Consider the following 26,692-nt stretch of genomic DNA (forward strand, 5'->3'; position numbering starts at 1 on the left):
CAGTTTTATCTTAATATCAAAACATTCATTCAAAACATTAAATCGCAATTATTACATTCATGTTTTTTTCGCAGTTTGTTCACTTCGAACAGACTAATGAACATGATAAACGTTAACGTTACGCCAGTTCAGTGATTAGGTACGTTTTCCTTACAAGTATCCTTTCCTGATGAACTGACAATTCAGATTGACCTTGTTTGTAGATTAGAAACAAAAGTAGATTGTTGAAATATTGGATTTGGAAGTTCACGTTTCGTCTTAAAGGGATCTTGTCACAAGGTAAGTGTTCAATTTTGTGCTTTTACTTTTTTTTTTCTATTTAAGCTTACAAATAACATAAATGTGTAAACGTACCTACTCTTAAATCAAGTTTTATTGAATAGGAAATTTTTTGCAACATTACCATGTTATAATAAAATTACTAAAGGAAGTGACTCACACGAATTCCTTATTTTCATTATAACTCGGCAACAATTTATTTTATCACAAACAGAATATTTTAAAAACGAGATTAACTATTAAAATAATAAAATAGTAGTAATTAGGCCCAGTGACAATATTACGAGACTATGTATTAATATTTGGTGACCGGTGTTGTGGATTTTAAAATAAACGATAATTAAAGTAAAACAATTAACATTTTATTTTTATGGGGAGAGAATTGACAAAGTTGAAGTGACAAGTAAAAGAATAAAACAGAGTTGTGTATAAAAACTATAAAGTAGGTTTGATTCAACAACCGGTACCTTCAGATTGAAATTGAGGTCTTGTCTGTATTTGTGCATGGCATCATAGACTTTAAATCACAAGACATATCCAAGCTCACAATATGCCCTGCATTGTATGTTTGTAATAGTTTTTGTATGCATTTTATAGTAGTTTCCTAATTTTTGTCAGTCACAGACATAAGTAAAGCTTTTTTTTATTGCTTAAAAGGGTGAACGAGCTTACAGCCCACCTGGTGTTAAGTGGTTACTGGAGCTCATAGACATCTATGATGTAAATGCGCCATCCACCTTGAGATATAAGTTCTTAGGGACTCAGTATAGTTACAACGGTTGCCCCACCGTTCAAACCGAAACGCATTACTGCTTCACGACGGAAATTGGCAGGGTGGTGGTACCTACCCATGCGGACTCATAAGAGGTCCTACCACCAGTAAAAAAGCAACCTTTACAGTTTAAACTTGTGTTAATTTTTGTCATTGTTTCATTATTACTAGTAAAATAAAAATACAATATTTGAATGTCGACAATAAACACTTAATTCTGTTGGTCCACGAAAACTAAAGTATTTCAGACATCAGAAATAATATTAGCAGAATAAAAATGGAAAATGAAACTCTGAAAGTAGTTTTAATTGCATGTATTGTTTGCCTGTAACATAAGGCCTATTGGGATCTTGGAACCTTAAGGTTTAACAATTTTGATATCCAGCAAAGAGTACCACCATTAAGAGATAACAAAAGACGACTTACTAAGAATATAACTATTTATGATTAGCTTGATAAACTAATATTGTTTTTTGTTTATATTAGTATAGTAGTTCATCTTCAGAAATACTATTATTTACTCCCAGTATTTATAAATTAAAATATCGTAATCAAAGAATATTTCTTTCTGAGAGTTTGACCAATTAAAACCAATAATAAGATGTGATTGGATCACTTCCATGACAAGGATGTATAGTGGTGATATTTCCAAGTGGAAAATTGAAATATCCTGCAATTTGTTGCAGTTAATGTGGTGGAGCAAATTTGTTAAGCAATGTCGTCCAGATTAGTGCAATTTCAGAATAAGTTAACAGCTTTACACTAGTTCTGACTTTGAGCTGCTGTGTAACTGAATTGCTTAATTAAAGCTATAAGAAAGCTTTATGAGTCTTATCAAAGAACTCAAAAATAATCAGTTATTTGAAATATGGGAATACCACTTGAAGAAGGAAATGAAGGAAATTATTCTTAACAAAACTTTCAAGGCAGAGAGAGGAGAGGCAGAATAAAACAAGTTTCGACATATCTATAATTAAAAAAAATTAAACTATGGAATGACAGGGAGTTAATTTCTTCAGAAAATTTAAACCTAATAATTAGGACTTGGGTCTTAATGGTAGCCTGTAAGCAAGGCTTGGCCATGAGTGGTGGTGATCACCAACCGTCAAATGGACCGGATCCTACCCATTTTTTCTTGTAAGTAATCACTGTCACTGATGGACATCAACAAAACTAGTAGCACAGCCAAGTTGCAGCCTGCAGTTACCACTTTTTTAAAAGCACCCATAATGTATATAACAGATATACCTAATTAAAATTATATTGTTGATTCAGATGAATTTTTCAAATGATCTGGTTATTTTAAATCATGGTTCCCACAGTAAGCCATAATACATGTGAGATACGACTCCCTTCCAATTCTGAGCCCCGATGGTGCTGCTATGGCATTTTGCCAACATTCTAAAATTAGAATTCCCCTAGTTGCTTTTAACGCTGGTTTGTTAGTATTTACAATAATGACTATGAGAATCAAAACCTCTGAAATTACGTCGACAAGGAAAACCGCTCATTAATATAATATACTTTTTTGTATGGTGTTAACTTGTTGGCTCAATTATCGATACTCCATACTTTTACAAATAAAGTAAAATATAGAAGTGTGTTTAGTGAATAACAAGTTAAGTATCCTTCTTTCGAATCAAAATGAAACAAAGATTGGGCATTGTTTTTTTAAAGTGATATTGTTATGTCAGTAGAGTGAAATAGACTATATGAGTCGATTATTATCAAAGGCGGCAATCTGACTTTTGGACAATGATTGGTAAATCACATTCCCGATCCTGCGGACAGAATGGAAAGCAGTCGACGTCGCCCAAAACACGTCATCTCGGATCCTCCCGATCCACTAACGGTGCTTTTAGGTACTTCAAGCACCGGTCACCGTTCTCGTCGAACCCGTCGCTTGCGACGAAGGGCTCGACGAGTAAATTAACTCTCAGACACAGCCCACTGAGTTTCTCGCCGGATCTTCTCAGTGGGTCGCGTTTCCGATCCGGTGGTAGATTCTGCGAAGCACGACTCTTGCTAGGGTTCGTGTTAGCAACATCGTCAGGTTTGAGCCCCGTGAGCTCACCTACTAAAGTTAGGCTACGCTGAAATAGCCGCTAGGGCTATCAGCTTAGGTAGGAAAAAAAAAAAAAAAAAAAAGGTAAATCAGAAAAACGAATTATTGACTTTGTATTCCATTGGCAGTCACAAAACTCTTCGGAACGACATCTTAGATAAATAACAGGTATAGCAACCCTAACGCCTGCCGCGTCGGCAGCCGCGTCTGATCGCGCGCCGCGACCAATCAGGGACTCTCGTTGTCGGCTCCCGGCGCGATTCAAAGAGTAGCGACCGAGGGGCTTTCCTTTTGGCAAGCCGCGCGTGCGCCTTTACTGGCGCCGACAGTTCACCCGCAACCACCGAAGCATACACACGAGAATACGTCCGCACCTCGCTCGCTACCATTCCTTTTCGAACTTGTTTGTGGGACCCTCTGGAGTATTCATACCCAGTGCTCCAGCTGGACAACACAAAACTGGCGCCTCAACGTGGTAAAGAGGACAACACAAAACTGGCGCCTCAACGTGGTAAGGAAAATCTAGCGGTGAGTCGACGAATCGTACCGGTTTTGCCAATAAAATTGTGAACTCATGATCATGGTGAACACTCGAAGTGATAACCGTGCTAGCCGAAATCGCAGGGATGATGATGCAACGGACCCATCGTCTGTCCGCGTCCCGCGATCGGTCTCCCCGAGCGCGTCCGCCGCCCAAGAAAATGGCGCCGGCGACGCCTCGCGCATAATCTACGAGTCCTTTCGAGAAGCATCTACGAGCGCGTCTCCCGCCTGCGAAATCGGCGCTGCTGACGCCTCGCGCTCCAATCACCACAACCGATCCGGCGACAGCCACGTGGCCCCCGCCGAAGCCACCTTCTCCAGCGAGCACGTGTCAACAATAGTAGAGGCACTACAGCGGAGCCAAACAGAGGTTTTGAAATCATTATTTGAAACGATACGGCACAACACATCAACACCAGTGCCCGCATCACATGCACACGCGAACTTCGCCCGATGTACCGCGCGCTTTAGTGGGACTGCAGATGAGTCGCTTGATGCCTTCCTGGATGCGGCTGAGGCGTATCGCGACTGCTCCGACATCTCGGATGAGAACGCCGTCCGGGGATTGTCCATGATGTTGTGCGGCGACGCCGCCGTCTGGTGGCTGGGTGTGAAGTCCTCCATATCTTCGTGGTGCGATGCCGTATCAGCCCTACGAGACGCTTTCGGTGATCGCAGACCTCCACACCGTATATACGCTCAACTATTCAAACGAAGTCAACAAAACAACGAAAGAACGGACCGTTTCATCGCTGCGACGCGCGCTCTTCTCGCGAAGCTACCTGCCGGCGACCTAAGCGAGAAAGTCCAGCTGGACATGATCTACGGACTCCTCAGCCGCCGCGTACGGGAGAGACTTCGCCGCGACGAAGTAAGTTCATTCGACGTGCTCTTGCAAAGAGCGCGCCAAATTGAAGTCGCGACGGACGAACTTCGCTACGAGCACGATGCCTCAAGACCGACGGGAGAATTAGCAAGAAAACCATACGAGTCGACGACCGGCACCGGACGCACCCGCCCTCCGCCAGCAGTAGCAGCGCGCACGGCCGCGTGCGCTCCGAGCGGCGCCGCCCCCGGCCACGAGCCCGCGACGCAGCCGCCGCTCGTTCCCGGAACGCCGCGTGTATTTGACTCCGTCGAAAGGAAGCGACGCCCGAAATGTTCGTATTGCCATTTCTTCGGTCACGAGAAGAACCAGTGTCGTAAGTTAGATTCAAAACAAGGTGATCAATCTCATACTAACTTATCTAAAAATAAAACTCACTCAAAATCTAGTGAAAGTGAAATTAAAAGTGATCAGTCATTTTATTGTGTCGATTCAAAAGTGTGTTTTAAATTTGAAAACGACAAATCAGTAAAAGACCGTATTCATAGTTCTAATTTAGTGCATGAAACTTGTATACCTATTTTGCCAAATAGTGATGCATGCACTGATACCTACACACAGTATAAACAGCGGCGAATTCCACAAAATTATAATTTTGCTGCCCATAATTCAAATCGTTCGCGGTTTAAGGTTACTGATAACAGTGATAATGCCGATCGAGCTCGTATTGATCGCCCAGGTTCTTCTCGAGAAAAGAACCACAATATCACTGCATGCAACACGAAATTCATAACATGTAATCGATCGAGTGACGATCGCAAAAATAATAATAGTCTGAGCGAAAACATTACTCATGTTAACCCTTCAGCCGCCACAACTGAAAATGTTAACTCTTTGGTTGTCGAACCTAAAAATGATAATTTTTTTTTAAACAAAAGTATTCATTTAGATATGTTTTCTGGCGTCGACGGACATCTTTGCTGCAATGCCAATGCAAACTGGCAATGTCAAACAGTAACCTGCGCGGTCGCAGAGGATTCAAATTTTGTTCATCAAAGATGTCCGGGCGACAGTAATATTTGTACACCATTAGTTGAAAATTATTGTGATAAAAACGGGATAAACCCGAATTTTCCGAAATATGGGAATAAGCGTGATGTAATGGGATTTGATTGTTTTTATGGTTGCGGCGGAGATGATGATCTTACGGGACCCCCTATTGGTCGTGACGTACGGCCGATTTTTAACATAAATATACTGGGTTTTGACGGCACCGCTTTAATAGACACAGCTGCAAAACACTGCATCGCGGGTCATACGCTATACGCTCTCCTCCAGCAGAACAACCACCCTCTCCGCGTTTCCTCTCAACGAGTCAGACTTGCCGACGGTGTGGTGCGCATTATGGACGTTTTTACCACCACACTCGATGTACGCCTAGAGACGACAATTATTTCCACTCCATTCCTCATATTTCCTGAATCCACCAATAATGAAACGTTATTAGGAATAGATTTTATTACCGCAGCTGGAGTAGTAATCGACTTCAAAGAAGAGGTTTGGTTCTTCAGTGATGATGCGATGGTAAAATATAATCTGTGTTTCGAACCTAAGTCGCGCAAAGTTTCCTGCGCCGCTACAGACATCCTTAGGGATGACGAAGGTACTCACCTTACGCCAGCTGAGCGGCAAGCGCTCGCTGACGTACTGGACAGGCACGCACACATCTTCAGAGCAGGGGGAGGTCCAACTCCGTTTGCTGAGCATCGCATCGAAACAGGTGAGCATACACCAATATCAGTACTCCCATACTGTTTAAATCCTTCGAAGAAACCGCCTGATATTATATTAGGGAAATACCATACCCAAGACCTTACCTGTTACCACGGTAACAAAGACTCCTTACCCAAACCTGTGATTCCTAAGAGGAAACGTGGACGCCCAGTTAAAGCTGTAGATGTCCTAGTCCAGGAGCGAGGGCGTTCTCCAGGACTAGAGGGGGAGTATATAACAACCCTAACGCCTGCCGCGTCGGCAGCCGCGTCTGATCGCGCGCCGCGACCAATCAGGGACTCTCGTTGTCGGCTCCCGGCGCGATTCAAAGAGTAGCGACCGAGGGGCTTTCCTTTTGGCAAGCCGCGCGTGCGCCTTTACTGGCGCCGACAGTTCACCCGCAACCACCGAAGCATACACACGAGAATACGTCCGCACCTCGCTCGCTACCATTCCTTTTCGAACTTGTTTGTGGGACCCTCTGGAGTATTCATACCCAGTGCTCCAGCTGGACAACACAAAACAGGTTAACTATTAACCTTTATTTAATGCAGGTTTTGAACCGTATTCTTTGAAGGAGACGATTATATTCAAATAAATCTGTATTGACATATCAATAAAAAATTTTTGTCCAAATGTACAGATTGCCGCCTTTGATAATAGACGACTCATATATTATGACGAAGAAACATCTCATTCCCACGGGAAAAACGCGAGCGAAGTTACAGGTAGAACTAACAGATAGTTTATTCTAAAATTCAACTGTTAGCATGAGTATGAAATATGTACTTATTGTATTTAATCCTTTGCTTAAAAATAAAATAAATAAGATACATACATATATGCCATTATACCTGTAAGTCACGTTTTATGAAGCTGCACCTAGTGATAGAGATATTGTGTAAACATAGACAGTACCCATGTGAATTGCTCCGGAAATTCATCATTAACGGCAAGGACGCGACTTTGTGAACAAGTTATTGGCATTTGATCGTATAGTATTTTCATCGTCCATTTGTTTAGACTAGATGCTTTATAATCAGAAGAAAATGTTCGTTCTATTTCTAATTTGCGTGAACAGTTTTGTATTTGCGAAGAAATTTTAAACGCAAAAAGTAATGTGTATTGTAAAAGTATGTTAGGCTTTTTTGCTGATTTAGTAGCTTATATTAGCAAACAATCAAGATCATTAAATGATAATAAACATGATAAAAAAGATATATGTTGAGATATATGTTGCGTAATTGCTGGTAGTAGGACCTCTTGTGAGTCCGCGCGGGTAGGTACCACCATCCTGCGTATTTCTGCCGTGAAGCAGTAATGCGTTACAGTTTGAAGGGTGGAGCAGCCGTTGTAACTATACTTGATACCTTAGAACTTATATCTCAAGGTGAGTGGCGCATTTACGTCGTAGAAGTCGTCGTGGCCTAAAGGATAAGACGTCCGGTGCATTCGTATGTAGCGATGCACCGGTGTTCGAATCCCGCAGATGGGTACCAATTTTTCTAATGAAATACGAACTCAACAAATGTCCACGATTGACTTCCACGGTGAAGGAATAACATCGTGTAATAAAAATCAAACCCGCAAAAATTATAATTTGCGTAATCCCTGGTGGTAGGACCTCTTGGAAGTCCGTACGGGTAGGTACCACCATCCTGCCTATTTCTGCCGTGAAGCAGTAATGCGTTTCGGTTTGAAGGGTGGGGCAGCCGTTGTAACTATACTTAAGACCTTAGAACTTATATCTCAAGGTGAGTGGCGCATTTACGTCGTAGATGTCTATGGGCTCCAGTAACCACTTAACACTAGGTTGGGCTGTGAGCTCGTCCACCCATCAAAACATTAAAAAAAAAGAATAGGTTTTAAAAATGACTTTCTTGTAATTTCGTCCTCAAGTATCTGAAAGTTCGCGAAAGATCCAACAGCGGCCAAACTGAAATTACCTTTTAAAAGAGTCTCGTTCGAAATTTCGTAATCACCTGTATCAGCCAGCATTTTTTTTTAAATAATTTAATAAACACTAATATTTATGTTATTGACTCATAAAATACGTTCGTAGTTTACTGACTAAAAAGTTTTCATTAAATTATAGTATTTTCTTCGGTTTTCCGAATCATAAACATTATTAAAACTACTTTTACGACTTAATCTCGCATTGTTTTTATTTTACATTATATAATATTAGTTCCAACGAATGGAAATAATAAACGCAAGATTGAACCGTAAAAGTAGGTTTAATTAAGTATCATATTGGTATCCTACATGGCGAGGGAAGAAATGGAGCAAATATGCTTCAATGTATTAATATTCAAGGAGAAAAAGAAGTACTATTTGAGATCAACACAGTCCGATTCTTAAACGTGCAAAAAAGTAGATAGGTACTTTATACAATTTCTGTTGTCTGTCGTATTTAATTCGTGATGTTCTAATATTCACATTACGTACCTACGTGTTACACAAAGTTTCATCAGAGACAATGAAAACCAAATTCAACAACAGGAAGCTAAATAAATTTTATTATTACTCACACTACATTGATCCTAAGAATTCGGAAAATTCCCAGTATACGAGCCTTACTTGTATCTACGGTAGGAAATTACGCATCACTGGTCGATCAGTGTGTTATTAACAGTAAGTTGAGTTAAGATAAAGCCCTGTTTTTGTTTTAATTCATTTGACAAATATAGCACATATCTATTGGCTTTGGCACTATGAAGGAAACCAGGTTAAATAAACGATATAATTATATGTCAGGTAGTAATGAAAACACCAAAACAAAGATTCGATCACAATGTTGGAACATTCTTATCACTAAAGCTATAATCAAACACAAATAAAATAAGCAAAATAAATCATTACATGCAGTTAAATAATTATGTACTTTATTTTTTTATGCAACAGTAAATACTTTTAAAGAGAAACGTATTTGTGAAAAAGAGCGAAATTCATTTTAAACACTAAAATTAAAAACGATTAAATATAAAACTAAAGACATGTGGCTATCTCTTTCGCACGCTCGTAATTTGAAGGGTGACGTCATTATGCATGTGCATCTATTATTTAATTGTTTATGGAATTTACCCCATCAATGGTTCTTATTCTAGGACAGTTCTATTTTAAGTTTCGGTAAATACAACTATTTTGATTGAAATTAAACATAATTAAAAACCCTAGCGAAGAACTCTTAGAATACAATCGTTCTTTATCTTAACCAATGACCGATTTCAAGGATGTTTACATCATGTGGTTTCTACTAACAACCGGTTTTCTCACGCCACGGGAATTCACAATAATTGCGATAAAGCGCTTGAAAATAAAATTGATTTAAATGACCGGCCGTTGGAAATTCTTCATTGCACTACTCGGTAAAAAGACACACATTTAAATCTCATTTTAGTGTTGATAGGTATAGCATAGATAGATGCTCTCTTGATGGTAAGCGCAGCTCATTGATCTTAAAGTGAACGTTGTATTTGCACCTTGAAACGTAAAACTGTGACTGGTAGCAAAGCGTTTAAAGATTTTGCAAAATGCCAAAGAATTTAGAGAGCTATTAATGTTCATTAGTTAATATAATCGAAGATAAGTTCGCTTAGTTTTTTTTCATCGCCTCAGTAAACAAACGATACTGTCGCCCTTGGACATCAAATACACCACCGACATAGACGCGTCACTAACCCCCTCAAAACTCTTCTTAAGCCTCGTTACAAGAAAGGCATTTTTTTTTTATTGCCTTTGCAGGCAGACACGCATACGGCCCACCTGATGGTGAGTGGTTACCGTCGCCCATGGACTTCAGCAATGCCAGGGGCAGAGCCAAGCCGCTGCCTACCGTATCGCAACGAATGTAACTAAATTATAATACTCTAATCTTCGATCAATAATAGTACTGTGATCGAAGACTCTAATTTAAATGGAAAGGCCAGCATGATTTGAATGCAATTCTCGCACGATTAGTTAATAGTATTTAGGAGGATAGCTTAATGTATTGTTTGTTGTCTTCATTTTAACTGCACTAATGCTCTCTTGTATATAATCCCAAAGTACGCAACGTGCAAAACCATAATACTTTATAAAGACGGCGTATTTAAAATGTGGGATAACTTGGATCGGTTTGTGTTTTACGACCTCACGCCCTTTGACCGAGTTTCGATAACTTGTATTACGCTCGATAATAATTTAGCCCTGTTTATGGAATATTAATCTGTCTGTAGTGTCAGTTAACTGCGAAAGTTTGGACAGTAATTGCCTCAAGCGTGCTGTTATGTAATCCAGAAACAGTCAGAATCGTCTATAAATAGTTAAAATTTATCTTCTACTTTAACGATAAATGAAATACTGTTTTAGTATAAGCTCTATTTCGATCGATGCTTCATATCTATTTGCACGATCACCTATCTACCCCAGCCGTAAGTAGTTTTTTTTTATTTTTTTTATTAGATGGGTGGACGAGCTCACAGCCCACCTGGTATTAAGTGGTTACTGGAGCCCATGGACATCCACAACGTAAATGCGCCACCCACCTTGAGATATAAGTTCTAAGGTCTCAAGTATAGTTACAACGGCTGCCCCACCCTTCAAACCGAAACGCATTACTGCTTCACGGCAGAAATAGGCAGGGCGGTGGTACCCACCCACGCGGATTCACAAGAGGTCCTACCACCAGTAAGATACTAAAATAAAATTAAGAATGCAATGTATATATATATTTTTTTAGGTACACGACGATTTTAGCGTTCCTTAGATCGAAAGTTTCATATCAGTAATTGTAGTTTTTAGTTCACGGTTTCCGAAAATCTGTGATCATGTAAGTTTACCGCGTACAGAACAAATTATGAATTTTATGAAACGCGTATCGGAGATCACGTACGAACACGATATTCCGTATATGGAAACTGCATGTGTGAGGTAGGTCTTATCCTAAAAGTGTTTATTCGTTAAGTTTCTTAGGACGTTCACTGTTTTAACAAAACAATCTGCTTGTAGCTTAGAAATCAAGTTCTTATTTACTCTGAAATATCATAAGGAGAAATGATTTTTCTTTTATGCAGCACATATGCATAGCACTGTACACTTCAAATTATTTAAGGTTAATTTCTCCTCTTCTGTAAATCAATACTAAAAATGATAAGAAATTTTGGATATTAACCTATAATAGCAATATAATGATTCTTATCGATTCGCAAACACACTGAACTTCTTTTATCATATGACATTCAATTCAATACTAGAGGTCCCGCAGTAGTCGAAATTCGACTATAATTAATTGGAATTGTAAGTTTGTACCTACACTACTATGATTGTATTTTATACATCTATAATCTTCGCCAAGACTACACTATAAAAAATATTAACAAAGACAAACAATATTTAATCTCAATTTGACAACAGACGTCAAGAACAAAAGTTTGACAATAAATAGATGCATGCGTGTGTGCGTCAAATACATGGTATGTAGTGTGTTTAATGTTTTCTTTATTGATTTAATGTATCTTTTAAGCATTATTTTAAAAAAATATTAGCATTATGCACTTCATCTCTATATTCTCTATAAGTGTGGAAAATTTCATACTCGTCCGTCCGAGCAATTTTCGTAAAAAGGGATACAAAGTTTTTGCTTCACGTATTAATATATAGATTGAAAACAGTACGTATGTAAGAATTATAACAAATATTTTTGCCAACATTGTTGATGTAAAATATTTCGCACTTTACTTTACTATTACTTTTCTGCAAACACGTGTGAGTAATTTAAGTCTCACCACGCATTACGTCAGTACTAAAATCATTATCGCTGACTGTGTAAACCGACTACGTTGTTGCTTTAGACATTTTTTTCACAGATCGTCATACCTTCCAGAAAATCAAAATCTTCATGAACAGGTCACGTGCTATATTTAGAAACGAAATCGTGAGCAATATACTACTTGAGTATATTTGGAAATAATTCAGACAAAGACGAAGCGTACATAACAGGTGATAGCTGACCATTTCCAAAATAATCAGTTCAGTCTTCCTTCCTTCTGTATGTATGGTCTTCCAATGCATTTGGACCCTCTATTAGAAGTCGTCGTGGCCTAAAGGATAAGACGTCCGGTGTATTCCTATGTAGCGATGCACCGGTGTTCGAATCCCAGACGGGTACCAATTTTTCTAATGAAATACGTACTCAACAAATGTTCACGATTGACTTCCACGGTGAAGGAATAACATCGTGTAATCAAAATCAAACCCGCAAAATTATAATTTGCGTAATTACTAGTGATAGGACCTCTTGTAAGTCCGCACGGATAGGTACCACCACTCCGCCTATTTCTGCCGTGAAGCAGCCATGCGTTTCGGTTTGAAGGGTGGGGCAGCCGTTGTACCTATACTGAGACCTTAGAACTTATATCTCAAGGTGGGTGGCGCATTTACGTCGTAGATGTCTATGGGCTCCAGTAACCACTTAACACCAGGTGGGCTGTAAGCCTCGTCCAACTATCAAAGCAATAAAAAAAAAATCTATTCCTAATAATTGTTACGTGATGAATTTTGGTCGAAAACGTCGTAGACTAAGGGATAAGACGCCCGGATTCATTGGTACTGAACAATGTGACTGTGTCGATGTTCGAATCCTGCAGGCAGATTCCAAAATTTTCAATGAAGTACATGCTTAAAATACATGTTGACTAACGACTTCCACAATCAATGATAAGCATCGTAACATTAATCCCTAAAAAATTTAATTTGCGTAATCACTGACGGTAGGGCATCTTGTGAGCCCGAATGAGCAACACTACACCCATTTCTTCCGTGAAGCAGTAATGCGGTCCGGTTTTAAGGAAGGGGTTGTACTATAGAATTGAGACTTAGAACTCATGTCTCAAGGTCGATGGCGGCATTTACGTTGTTGATGACTGTGGACTCTGATAATTATTTAACACCAAGTGCCCAGTGAGCTCGTTCATCTGTGTAAGCAAAAAAATACCCCTTTTAACTTCATCATAAAACATAACATAATTTCAGACATAAGGTCAAGAAAGGTTCAAATACAACAACGTCTGTCTTACTATTCATATAGCAACGCGTGACGGCTTACGAACCAGAAATGAACTTAATTTAAAAAGGTGCTCTGAGAATCCAACTCTTATACGAAACTCAGCAAACAAGAATTGCAAACACCACAGAATATCCATCGATATATCCAGACATCCAACAAACATCGTTGCTTTAAACTCGGCGCGGCGGTCGGATCCCAAGAACAATGAATTTTGAGATCGTGTTCCAAAGTTATTACATGTCCGGGAGTAGAGCATTGTGAGTTCCAAATTTTTGAAACAACAACCCTCAACTCTCAAGCCTTAGGCCAGACGCATATATACAATTTTCTCGGTCAATATTTAATTGTATGAATGTAGGCACAATACTCGACTGAAAAATGGATACGAAACTATTTAGGAATCATGAATCAACGAATATAGGAGATCTGCTATGTATGCACATTTGACTTTTTTCGCGATAAAAGTAGCCGATATCTGACTTTTTTAATATTAATAAGATAATCTTATAGATGCAGTGTTTGAAAGAAACATAAACCATCTTACATTTAAGGTTATATTTTACTAGCTTTTGCCCGCGACTTCGTCCGCGTGGAATAGTTCACAAATAATGCTTTATTTTAGAACAAATTTGGTTAGCATAAAAAACGTTATAGTGAGCCAACTTTAACATATAGACATATGCTGTCGCAGACTTTTTTTTATATCTTTTAAAGGGGAACAATTCTGACATACATTATTTTAGCGAAACTTTAACCGTTTCTGCAGCGCACGCAGCGGAAGCTCTCAAAAGGTAAAAACAACCCCGATTTTGAAACACGCTTTATCGGTGCTCCGCTTGTGTTGATCTTAGCGTGATGTTATATAGCCTATAATCTTCCTCGATAAATGGGCTATAATTTTTCAAATCGGACCAGTAGTTCCTGAGATTAGCGCGTTCAAACAAACAAACTCTTCAGCTTTATAATATTAGTATAGATGTAACTATAATTTCAATACTAAGTTTCGATACGTGCCGAACAAAAGTATATAACACGGCTAAATGTCACACTTCCTGAACTAAAATTTAAAGCAACACACCTATATATTTTTTTATGACAATAAGATTTTCATATATATGTCTTGACCAATGAACTTTACCGGTGAAAAGAGACAAGGAGAATTAGAAATCCATTAAACAGACAATAGACAGCGAGGGAGATGGCAGTGGACGGCTGAAACGCGGAGGTGACAGGCGGACCGTTAACAGGGCCGTAACAGGCTCAAGTGATATATGAGCTGCGAAGTGGCTTGGTGCCGCTGTCACTTCACGGTTCCGCTGCCGCTCGGCGTCCGCAAAAAGATAAAAACGGATACCGAAATACGATTCACAAGTGGGCTGGCGGAAATGGGTAGAAAGTTACCGAGCACGGCTTTATGTCTGACAATATATCTCTCGTATCGCTATCCAATTTCTGCTTTATGGCTTGTAATATCCCCATGGAGAGTCTTTTAATTTTCTAATCCTTCTTTTTTTTTTGGAACGAAGTTCCTTATCGCGCGTTGTGAAAGGGGGCTAGACGGAAAAAATTCTTACGAAAAGTTGTCACGACACTTTAGATCCGTCATTCTGACCAATCAACGTGTAGGCGCTTATCGCGTGACATTGCTCGTATCCGATTGGTCCGCGTAATGAGTACAGTTTCTCGAGATAGCGTTTCAACAATAGTAATTTAGTTCATAGTATTGTTTTTTTCTTCTTCATAATGCCGTAATTTATTATTATAACTTAAAAAAAAATATTACAATTCCTTCACTAATTAATCGAAAGGAACTTCGTTCCATCCGGGTGTCCCTTGACACCTCTGAAGTTTTTTTTTGTTGCTTAGTTGGGTGGACGAGCTCACGGCCCACCTGGTGTTAAGTGGTGCCCATAGACATCTACAACGTAAATGCGCCACCCACCTTGAGATATTAGTTCTAAGATCTCAGTATAGTTACAACGGCTGCCCCACCCTTCAAACCGAAACGCATTACTGCTTCACGGCAGAAATAGGCAGGGCGGTGGTGGTACCTACCCGCGCGGACTCACAAGAGGTCCTACCACCAAAAGCTATAAGAATTTTTCATAGTTTTAAATGTTGTTGTTGTTGTCCTAGGGTACCCCGCTGGTACATAGGGCCCTCACAAGTTGTCTCCACTTGACCCTGTCTTACGCTTGCTCCTTGACATCACTCTAGGGCACGTTGGCAGTCCTCATCTCACTCACCACGGTGCGTCGCCAAGTATGTACAGGGCGACCAGGCCTTCTCGTGCCAAGCGGTTGCCACTCAAACGCGATTGATGCTGCGTTGACTCTGCTGCGCCCGTAGACTGTATGTAGAGAGTTTTAATTTTTTTTATTGCGTAGATGGGTGCACGAGCTCACAGCCCACCTGGTGTTAAGTGGTTACTGGAGCCCATAGACATCTACAACGTAAATGGGCCACCCACCTAAATGCTTACATTTATCTTTTTTATGGCTCGAACGAAATATGCCTCTAACTCTTTTGTCCGTAGATCTTGTAGGTTGTATGATGCTAATTTCTCTAATGCTGACATCTTTTGCTTGTCACTTGTAGCATATAGAAAAGCTATTTTAAAATATTTATAAGGTGATTTAGTCCGATGAGTATTATAGTTTTATAGTGTAAGTTGATGTACATAATAATAAGTGCGTATTGTGTTGCTTTTGTTTTTTTGTAACCTAAATTTCTAAATTTCTCTTCTCTGTTCACTTTCCACTTATGTGATTTTGATTGTGGAAACATATTTGGTGATTGTTTAGCTATTTTTTAAAATATTATATGTCTGTATTGTACTTTTTGTTTCCCAAATAAATAAAAAATAATAATTTACATGTCTAGCATTGCGGACACTTTTGATTTGTAAGATTTAAAGGTAATTAAAGGTAATTTAACAGTAGGGACTTATTAGATAATAAATTTAAAATTCACCAACCTACAAGAACTAAACTTATTTATCTCGTACAAACTATGCTTGTATCAAGTTATTTGAACTTTAGTTGCGTGACTAGCCCAACCCTCGACCCCGGCGACCTTCAAATAACGCCTTCTATAGGGGTGAACCCAATCCATCCCCTATAAATCCGTTAGTTGACTCACAGGTTTTCCATTAGTCGGATATTTTCTTCGTATTTCATTACATGAAACTAGGTAATTGAAGTGTAGTAAAATTGCAGCGTAGTGAAGCTACAACTGTGTGACATTAGTTTGATGTAAAGGTCAAACCAATAAGTTCTTGCTGATATAACACACAGGGGTCTCGAATCAGTCTATTGCGTTGATAGTTACGCTATTGTGGGGGCGATACTAACAATCTGACATATTCAGTTGGTAAGTCGGTGAATGATAGTCGGCCAGTCCATCGTAAATGTGAGGTTAGTTCTCTAGATAACAAATAAACCATAAAAAAACCAATTGCCAATTATTGTAATATACCGCCTTTTTTGCATTAAAAGTGTAAGTAAAAAACAATTTCCATAAATGTTCGCAATTGAGTTAATATGCGTAAACATTTGGTATCACCAATATTTTTCTCATAATTACTGTCAAAACAGCGTAATTTAGTGTTTTTTTTTTATACATATACCTATGTTTTGACTACTATTAACAAAATTAATACATAGTTTTATCTTACTTTAAAAGACAGATAATGCAACTGGTAAAAAATAAATGTTGCAATTAAGATTAAAATTAAAAATATTACATGTTAAACATTTAAAACACTCATGTAAAATTAGTAAGTTTTGAGATTATACAGTTTTAATGCTAGAAGACAATATTTCCAGTCTAGTTCTAGTCGAAATTTGCGAAATACGGAACAGTGGCAATATCGAAACTTGTACGAAGCAGAAGTAAGAATACATGCAACTCCAGAAGGCGAAGTGTTTTCAATAAAGAGAAACAACTCCTGTCGTTTCCCGCAAAACGTTTACTCTCGTACATTGGCAGCGCTGTAGTTGGTAACGAGGTTATACAGAACAGTTTCAGGCGAAATTGCTCAGGGTGTGTCAGCTAGGTGTCATAAACTTTGAGAAACGCTGTCGACCATATGAGACGTGTGCAGCGTTGAAATACTCGGGTTGTTTCATCTCGGACTTTGTTAACGTTTTGCAGAATGTCGACACGTAGTTAATAAACGATACCCGAAAGTGCCAGACGACCATCTTATTTGATTACGAACTGTGAACAACATAATTATGTAAAATCATCACATCCAAGTAACTAAATAAATTAAGAATGTTTAATATAAAATATTTGTAACTAGTTGACCTGACAGACTTCGTAGTGCCTCAATCGATAAATAAAAGACCTAAACTTTTGTATAAAATAAACTTAAAACAAACAAAAGGAATCCGTCCGACACATCAAAGGAAAAACAAAACTGTTATTTTTATTTAATTCCGACCATTTTCACATTTATCTACCTTTCAAGTCTTCTCTGGACTTCTACAAATAATTCAAGACCAAAATTAGCCAAATTGATCAACCGTTCTCGAGTTTTAGCGAGACTAACGAACAGCAATTCATTTTTATATATATAGATTTGTAATAATTACAATTAAAATCCTATTCTTGTTTCCAGATAAATATGGATTGGAAGACTGCTGTTCTTCTTTTCGCCATAATATACTACGCCGATGGATACTCAAGTAAGTAAAAATTAGACCGAAGAATCGAAAATAAAGCGATAAGTTGTAAATTGTGAAGAGAAACAAGTTTTTATAGTACCAATAAACAGGTTACTGAGCAGGTTTATAAATTATCTTATTCTTAATTAAATATAAAATAACATCTTAATATATGTTGGTGTTTATAGGAGATAATTCCAAAAAAAGCTTCAATTGGATCAAATTGGTACTGAACTTTTTTGTTTTCTCTGTGTGCTATGTATTTTTCGAACATCCTATAACAAACTATCCGATAGATATTGGCGATTTGTTTCTTTTGATTTTTTTTTATTTTTACCTGTGTTAGGACCTCTTGTGAGTCCGCACGGGTAAGTACCACCACCCCGCCTATTTCTGCCGTGAAGCAGTAATGCGTTTCGGTTTGAAGGGTGGGGCAGCCGTTGTAACTATACTTGAAACTTTAGAAGTTATATCTCAAGGTGGGTGACGCATTTACGTCGTATATGTCTATGGGCTCCAGTAGCCACTTAACACCAGGTGGGCTGTGAGCTCGTCCACCCATCTAAGCAATAAAAAAGACAACAAAGTAATATTTTATTTCGCTACGAGAATGAGATTACAAATTATCCTGTGTATTCCAAGTTCAACCAGTAAGTAAGTACACTTGAGGTACACGAACTTAATTCTCTCTAAAATATATAGGCGCCGTTAATAATGATCACAATGTACAAATTCGCGCGTCTAACAGCGAGGTCACATTTAAACATTTCCTGTTAAGTGAGTTACACTGTATTCGTGTGTGCCTAAATTCAGCGTGCCCACCATAAATTACATTATTCTATAACTTGGCATGCCCATTCGTAACGATCCATCTCGGGAACCTCTTGACTTCAGACGAGTACTGCCTGAAGGCACGTACGGAGCAAGCAGATTGCCGTAAGATATGGCTCGAATCCATTACCTAATGTTCGCATAAAACGAAGCACCCTCCGAGAGAGTAACAAAACAATGAGTTATGATCCGAAGTTATGATACGTTTTTTTTTTTTTGTGTGTGTGATTTTATTACCTCTAAACACAGATGTATGGAATCACAAATTATTCTACATTATCAAACATAAACAATCCTGAAATGTTTTCAAGTATTTTTTATTTATTTAAGTTACATACTCAAAGTCGTCGTGGCCTAAGGGATAAGACGTCCGGTGCATTCGTGTTGAGCGATGCACCGGTGTTCGAATCCCAGGCCGGTACCAATTTTTCTAATGAAATACGTACTCAACAAATGTTCACGATTGACTTCCACGATAAACGAATAACATCGTGTAATAAAAATCAGACCCGCAAAATTATAATTTGCGTAATTACTGGTGGTAGGACCCCTTGTGAGTCCGCGCGGGTAGGTACCACCACCCTGCCTATTTCTGCCGTGAAGCAGTAATGCGCTTCGGTTTGAAGGGTGGGCCAGCCGTTGTAACTATACTTGAAACCTTAGAACTTATATCTCAAGGTGGGTGGCGCATTTACGTTGTGGGTGTCTATGGGCTCCAGTAACCACTTAACACAAGGTGGGCTGTGAGCTCGTCCACCCAATGATATGTGAAACAAAGGCTAACCCAAGTCATTGCCCGTCCATGCATCACTTAAAATACATTCGAATAAATTCAGTCGTCATAGACAACAAGATATAAAAACGGATAGTAAAATAAACAGTTAATGACTTATGTTACTAACGTACTGTTACAAGGGTTCAGGATTATCCCTTTTAAAAAAAAAAGAAGTTTTCACAAAATAAGATTTTTATTGGCTTTGTAATTAATTGTTAAACCAACAAGCGTGTTGTCGCGACGGAGATCGAAATTGGACTGCGGACTGCGGACTATTAGGAACTATGGTTTACTGCATGCCACTGAAAATGCTGACTGAGCAGGGTCACAGTGGTGCATCAGCAGTAAAGGATGCAGAGCCGTCTTTATAACAGTACGATATTACGATTTCAATCTAAAATACATATAGATTTTACAGATATTAAATACACTATCGTAAACTAGTGATGCTGAGAATCCTCAAACAATTTATTACTGTAATGAATAAAGCGACCCAATAAAGTTAAAAGAAATATCTAAGAAATAAAGAACCGGTATAGTATTATCAATATTATTTGCTATGTAACTTCTAATGTATATCCAGTATAAACGAACCCTCTTCGTCAGAGTACTTACTACTCAGAGTCATAATAAATTGCAAATAACAAAAGTATTTCTTTATTTTGTACTTGTGGTAGGACCTCTTATGAGTTCGCGCGGGTGGGTACCACCACCCTGCCTATTTCTACCGTGAAGCAGTAATGCGTTTCGATTTGAAGGGTGGGACAGCCGTTGTAACTATACTTAAGACCTTAGAACTTGTATCTCAAGGTGGGTGGCGCATTTATGTTGTGGATGTCTGTGGGCTCCAGTAACCACTTAACACTAAGTGGGTTGTGAGCTCGTCCACCCATACAAGCAATAAAAAATAAATAAATAAAATATTATGTTATTTATTTTTTTGTTAAAATTTTAGGATCTAAATAAATTTTCCCTTTACCCATGTTATCTAAGCAGACATTAAAAGGTAATATGTTGTGATGCAGCATAGTTAACTTCAACCCTTCGCAAGACATGGGTTTTATACTACGTAATTTTAAGTCCTCGGTCCAACTTAAATGTCGCCTTGGAATTTATTTTAACAATAAAATACTCAGATGTGTTTTAAACTTTCCTAATGCATAGGCATTCTATACATAGTTTAGCATCGAATTGACAGTCTTCTCTATCGAACCTTGTTCGTCAATTATCCTGAAATAACCAAACTACCAATGCATCCTAGGCATAGTATTTTATGTACGTCTTTTTGTGATTATAACGGTCAGATGCTTCGGTTATAAATACAGTTTTTGTTTTTTTCATCAATACGGCTTTGGATATCGTAACAAAGTAAAATAATGCTGCATGAGATCATGAAAAATCTGCCCATCTCTCTCTCACGGGGTCTAGCTTATGAGTGTGAAGGGGACAGTTAATGTTTTGCTTTTGTTAATGTTTATAAATATAGCGTGGTCTTATTTTTATTGTTGTTTTCATATTAAATTATTATTGTCGAATTGTAATTGCATAAGTTGATAAAAAATGCTTTGCAATAGCTTGATCGCAGCAGTCCCCGAGTGCCACACGTGTTTTTTTTTATGGCTTAGTTGGGTGGACGAGCTCACAGCTCACCTAGTATTAAGTGGTTACTGGAGCCCATAGACATCTACAAACGTAAATGCGCCACCCACCTTGAGATATAATAAGTTCTAAGTATAGCTACAACGGCTGCCCCGCCCTTCAAATCGAAACGCATTACTGCTTCACGGCAGAAATAGGCAGGGTGGTGGTATCTACCCTTGCGGACTCACAAGAGGTCCTACCACCAGTGTATAGTTTGAAGCTAGTAACAGTTTTTGTTATCAATCAGTCAATGTAAAGGAATATTTAAGAGTTTTATGGTATCATAGGTGTTGAGTATATATATATATAATTCGATTTCACCACATTCATGTCATTGGTCTTCTGGTCTGGTTTGTCTGTCATGGTCTTATTTCTACGAATATACGAAAAGAGGATACTTACTGAATTGAACTAATTTTGGAGTTACGCCACGGAATATTCAAATGCCACCACGAAGTTTTACCGTCTTCGGAATTCATTTTCATTTAAGAAATGATTAACGTCACATCTGGTACGAGGCACCCCTAAATGTTGAATTGTTATTCGTTTCAATATTACGCTAGATTTAAAACGTCGCGGCTTCTATGGTTGACCCAATTATCTAAAGTTAGATTCTCGTTTTTGTCTCGTTTATTTTCCACGTTTTGACACATGAGAAGTCTTATGATAGATAACCAAAGTCTATGTAGTGGAAAACAATTCGAGGGCAAAAAGTTTCGCGGCTCACTGGGCTTCTATTACGTGTGATATTGACTCTCGTAGGCGGAGAATCCAATCTAAGTATATAATCTTGTATATGCAAATTATCCTTGTTCCCTTACAGCCGAATTCTTACTCCGTCACGCCTTTTCGGTTATGGAAACGGCGCAATTCACGGAGACACGGTTGAATAAAATATATTCATACGTTATTAAAGAGGTTTTTTTTTCATTGTCGGACACGTTTTTTGCCTGCGCGAATCCTTTTTATTATTCCGTAAAATGGGTGCAGAACGATTGTAAGGCTAAGCTGGGACGTCCTTAGATATCTGAAAATGTTTTATACGAATTTGTTTGACATAACACACTGAGATCGTAAGAACTTACTAGAGCACTGTATTTACTAGAGCAGGCCTGTGCAAATGGCAGCCGTTTGTACGACCTAAAAAACATAAAAATCTTGTTTTTTATTGAAGTCGTGGTGGCCTAAAACATAAGACGACGGGTACATTCGCTTAAGCGTATTAAGCGATGCAACGCTTTTCGAATCCCGCAGGCAGACCATTTTTTCTAATGAAATACATACATAACAAATTTTCACGATTGACTTCCACGGTGAAGGAATAATATCGTGTGATAAAACGCAAACCCCCAAAAATAATTGGCGTAATTAATTACTGGTGGTAAGATGTCTTGAGTCAGCACGGATAGGTACTATCGCCTTGCCTATTTCTGTCGTGAAGAAATGCGGTTCGGTTTGATGGGTGGCATTGTAAATAAACTAAGACCTTAGAACTCATTTCTCAAGGTGGGTGGCGGCATTTACGTAGTACATATCTATGGGCTCCGTTAACCACTTAACACCAAGAGGACCGTGAACTCACTGACCCATTTAAGCAATAAATAAATAAAAAATGTAGTGGTTACCAGATGTCACAATTTCAATCCTGCCCCTCGCCTTAAGAGATGAATTGGAAGTCTCTTCAGTTAAATCAATTGCAAGTGGTCGTAGTCGCAAGTCGCATGCATACCTTTCATAATACCCGGATAGACTATTGTTATAATTCTTATAGCGTTCGCTTTTAATTTTTTACTATTCAATTCAATAAAGATTAAATCTATTGCCATTAGCTAAATCCTGTCATTGAAATTTAATCTCATAAAACATAACATTTAAAATATATGAACTTTAACAAAAAGTTTTCCATTTAAAATCCCGAGGGTAGTTTTTTTTAGAAAAAACCGTTAAGAGGTTCCGTACTCCAACGTTCAGCGATCAAACTCACTAAGCACCAGAAATTTACGGCTAGATCCACGCGGTGAATAAATTAAAAAATAGTTTTACGTTTATGGTGAATAATGTTTTTTTTTAGAATACGGGCGTACGTGCAGAGATATAGGATGCCTTAACAGCGAAGTCTGCGTGCTTGCCGAAGATCCGTGCACGTTTGGCCACACAAGCAACTGCGGCACATATCCTACATGCAAGAAGAAGTCCCTTGTCGAAGGTATAAAATAAACAATGACATAAACGGTTTGGTTTCAATGGTTTCGATGGTAGGCAGCGGGTTGGCTCTGCCTCTGACATTGCTGAAGTCCATGGGCGACGGTAACCACTCACCATCAGGTAGGCCGTATGCTCGTATGCCTGCAAGGACAATAAAATAAATCTTTAAATTTATTATTGGTAGAATATCTAGGCTTTTTCTCTAGTTAAATTGACACGGTTTTCGGTTACTATTTTTAGGATCGCATGCAGCAGAACCGACGCAACCTAAGCCAATGGCTCCAAAACCGCAAACACCAACTCTTGATTTCGACTCGCCCCCTAACTACAAACCCCCGGTTCCGCCCAGCAACGGAGTTTCTTTTGGCGGTAACTCACCATATGACGGCACGTCCTCACATGGAGGTTCCCCCTACGGAGGTTCATCAGGTGGAGGATCCCCCTATGGAGGTTCAACAGGCGGAGGATCCCCCTATGGAGGTTCAACAGGCGGAGGATCCCCCTATGGAGGTAGCAATCCATATGGAGGCAATCAATATCCAGGTGGATCGTCAGGAGGGCATAACCCCTACGGCGGCAATAACAATTACGGAGGAAGTTCGTCGTATGGCGGAAATTCGCCTCACGGTGGAAACTCACACTACGGAGGTGGCAACAGTCCTTACGCAAGTAATTCTCACGGCGGATCCAACCCATACGCGCCTAGCACTGGTGGATCAGGCGGCAAGAGCCCACTCGACAACATATTTAATACATTGACTAATTACGCTGGGGGTATCGGAGGTGGTACGCCAGGAAGCAGTGGCGGTGGCGGCGGAGGACTTGGCAACATATTCGGCAATCTCCTCACCAATCTCTCTAAGAATGGTCTCAGTGGCTTTGTCAATACGAGACCGATAATGGAGAATCCAAACTACTCCTCGTACAGCTCCAATTCGAGGAGTTCTAATCCGCAAACTTATCCGTCAGGCTATCAACAGAACCATGCGCAGGATCAGAACAAAAATTATAGACAAACGTATGCGCAACACAACTGGGCTACCACTCGTAAGCCCGTCAGCTACGGGTGGACCGTTAGGTAAATAAAGCAAACAGTCTTAACATATGTAGTGCTGAGCTTCGTTGGATTTCTACTGTGCTGGCACACAAGCACCTCGCTTTTTTTTGAACTACCTTCACTGTTTTCCATTAACTTTTAAATCACTAACTCAAAAAAACTACAGCCAAAAAATATCTTAAATGTATAAAAAAAATATTAACCAAAATGTATACATAATAAATAACGTATTGTAAATATTTTGTGAATGGTGAACGTTTTAGAGGCTAAATTAATGTATTTAAAATGTATATAACTTGGCACTATAACATGCATGTGGTGACTGTTTGTTATCTGTGATGGTAAACAGATGAAGCTATACTACAATCAAATTACACATCCAGTAAAATGCTATAATATATTACCCTTCATCTCAATTTATGCTAAAGCTTTCATAAGCGTATGCACACGTTTATATGTACTTTGCAAAAGCAAACCTTTGCTTTTAGTCGAATTTAATCAGATTGGAACGAATATCATACAAAGTGAAGCGAGTCCAATCGAAGTTAATGCTTTTCTTTTTCTTTTTAAATAAAGTGTTTCTAGTGACGCTATTAGGAAAGGCAAAATTATTTTTCAACCCAGGTCAAATGTTCCTAATAGAATATATGCCGTATACGGCGTACAGTCAGCAAAATAGTTAATTTGTTAACATTTTGTCTAATAGCTTATAAACCAGCTGATCAAACAATTTAATAACAATACTCATTATAATTCGTATGTTTTCGTTATTTTACGCATTAAGACATCGAATTAAACATAATATATTTTGAATTTAATTTCTATTTTTTCCTAATATTCAATTTGTATAATATACAGTCAGCAAAATAGTCAATTTATTAACATTTTGTCTTATATCTTATAAACCAGCTGATCAAACAATTTAATAATAATACTCATTATAATCCCAATGTTTTCGTTATTTTACGCATTAACACATCGAATTAAACATTATATATTTTGAATTTAATTTCTATTTTCAGTGTGACTGTGGTCTTGACGTACCTGATACATCAATATGTTCAAAATATTATACGGACATAATTTTATGAATATATAGTTTATTATATTATATGCTTGTTTTTGAAAGCAATAACAGATCTGTTTTTTTTTTCGACTAGAAATGTATGTTGTATATATTTTTTTGTTATTCAATTCAATTCGATATTTATGTTAAAATATAGTATTTTTACTAACAGTTCTGAGTTTTTATTGAGACTTCATAAGATCGCATGTAATCGTAAGGTATCTATAATTTGACAATTTTATTCAAAGTGATGAAAGTTAATAATTAAAATTGTTATACCAAACTATCGATAAATATTTACGCTCTTGCAATCTCTAAGACTCCTTTTCCTCCATTAGGTACTAATTATTTTTAAGACCGGTATAACTACTATAAATTCACATTCACACACTTCTTTTAATTTGAGACATATATAGTTATAATTATTCTAAAAATTTTAGTCTGGCAGTCAAGACACTGATAAAAAGACAAAAAAAACTACTTACAATTCTAAGATCCAGCAAAAAGTAGATTTAACTAATGCCGAGAACTATGAATGAGCGTGCAAATATGACAAAGTAGAAGTACTGTCTTCTGAATATTGTAGCTGATTAGAAAAGAGTACATAATTCTAAATAAACGCTCCATACATTTTGGGTCTTACAGCTTAAACAAAAATTAAATTTATGTTCTATTGTGAAGCATTGTGCGTTCCAGTTCCAGACCGTAATAATCTTTATTCTCATTTAAATAAAGGCTATCACGACTTTGAACCAATATGTGCGGTTTGTTTTTACACAACGCACGACTGCTTTTTTTATTTTTTTTATTTCTTAGATGTGTGGACGAGCTTACAGCTCACCTGGTGTTAAGTGGTTACTGGAGCCCATAGACATCTACAACGTAAAATGCACCACACACCTTGAGATATAAGTTCTAAGGTCTCAGTATAGTTACAACGGCTGCCCCACCCTTCAAACCGAAACGGATTACTGCTTCACGGCAGAAATAGGCGGGGCGGTGGTGCCTACCCGTGCGGATTCACATGAGGTCCTACCACCAGTAAAAAGTGCTTTGTGTCAGACGTGCAGAGTAATAGTACCCAGGTCGACAGAATGGAAAGCAGTCGACGTCGCCCAAAACACGTCATCTCGGATCCTCCCGA

General features: G+C 38.4%; 2 protein-coding genes across 7 annotated transcripts; both read left to right on the plus strand.

Moving 5' to 3' along the window:
• Positions 1–6,799, plus strand: LOC134198649 (uncharacterized). The gene is made up of 2 exons (XM_062673337.1): positions 1–139; positions 1,738–6,799. The coding sequence occupies exon 2, from the start codon at positions 3,691–3,693 to the stop codon at positions 6,592–6,594; it is 2,904 nt and encodes a 967-aa protein (XP_062529321.1). The 5' UTR covers positions 1–139; positions 1,738–3,690; the 3' UTR covers positions 6,595–6,799.
• LOC101745664 (keratin, type I cytoskeletal 9) lies at positions 68–25,719 on the plus strand. 6 transcript variants are annotated; one of them, XM_062673339.1, is made up of 6 exons: positions 68–279; positions 12,122–12,237; positions 17,928–17,994; positions 23,292–23,426; positions 23,666–24,503; positions 25,505–25,719. In XM_062673339.1, exons 3-6 carry the CDS (start codon positions 17,934–17,936, stop codon positions 25,563–25,565), a joined length of 1,095 nt encoding a protein of 364 aa, XP_062529323.1. In that variant the 5' UTR covers positions 68–279; positions 12,122–12,237; positions 17,928–17,933; the 3' UTR covers positions 25,566–25,719. The 6 variants fall into 6 exon arrangements, with proteins under 6 accessions (XP_062529323.1, XP_037872676.1, XP_037872675.1 ...); XM_038016748.2 differs by having other exon boundaries at positions 78–279; positions 12,105–12,237; XM_038016747.2 differs by lacking the exon at positions 12,122–12,237 and having other exon boundaries at positions 79–279.
• Positions 25,720–26,692: the final 973 nt, after the last annotated feature.

The sequence above is a fragment of the Bombyx mori genome, chromosome 17, assembly GCF_030269925.1.
Source record: "Bombyx mori chromosome 17, ASM3026992v2".
NCBI lineage: Eukaryota > Metazoa > Arthropoda > Insecta > Lepidoptera > Bombycidae > Bombyx > Bombyx mori.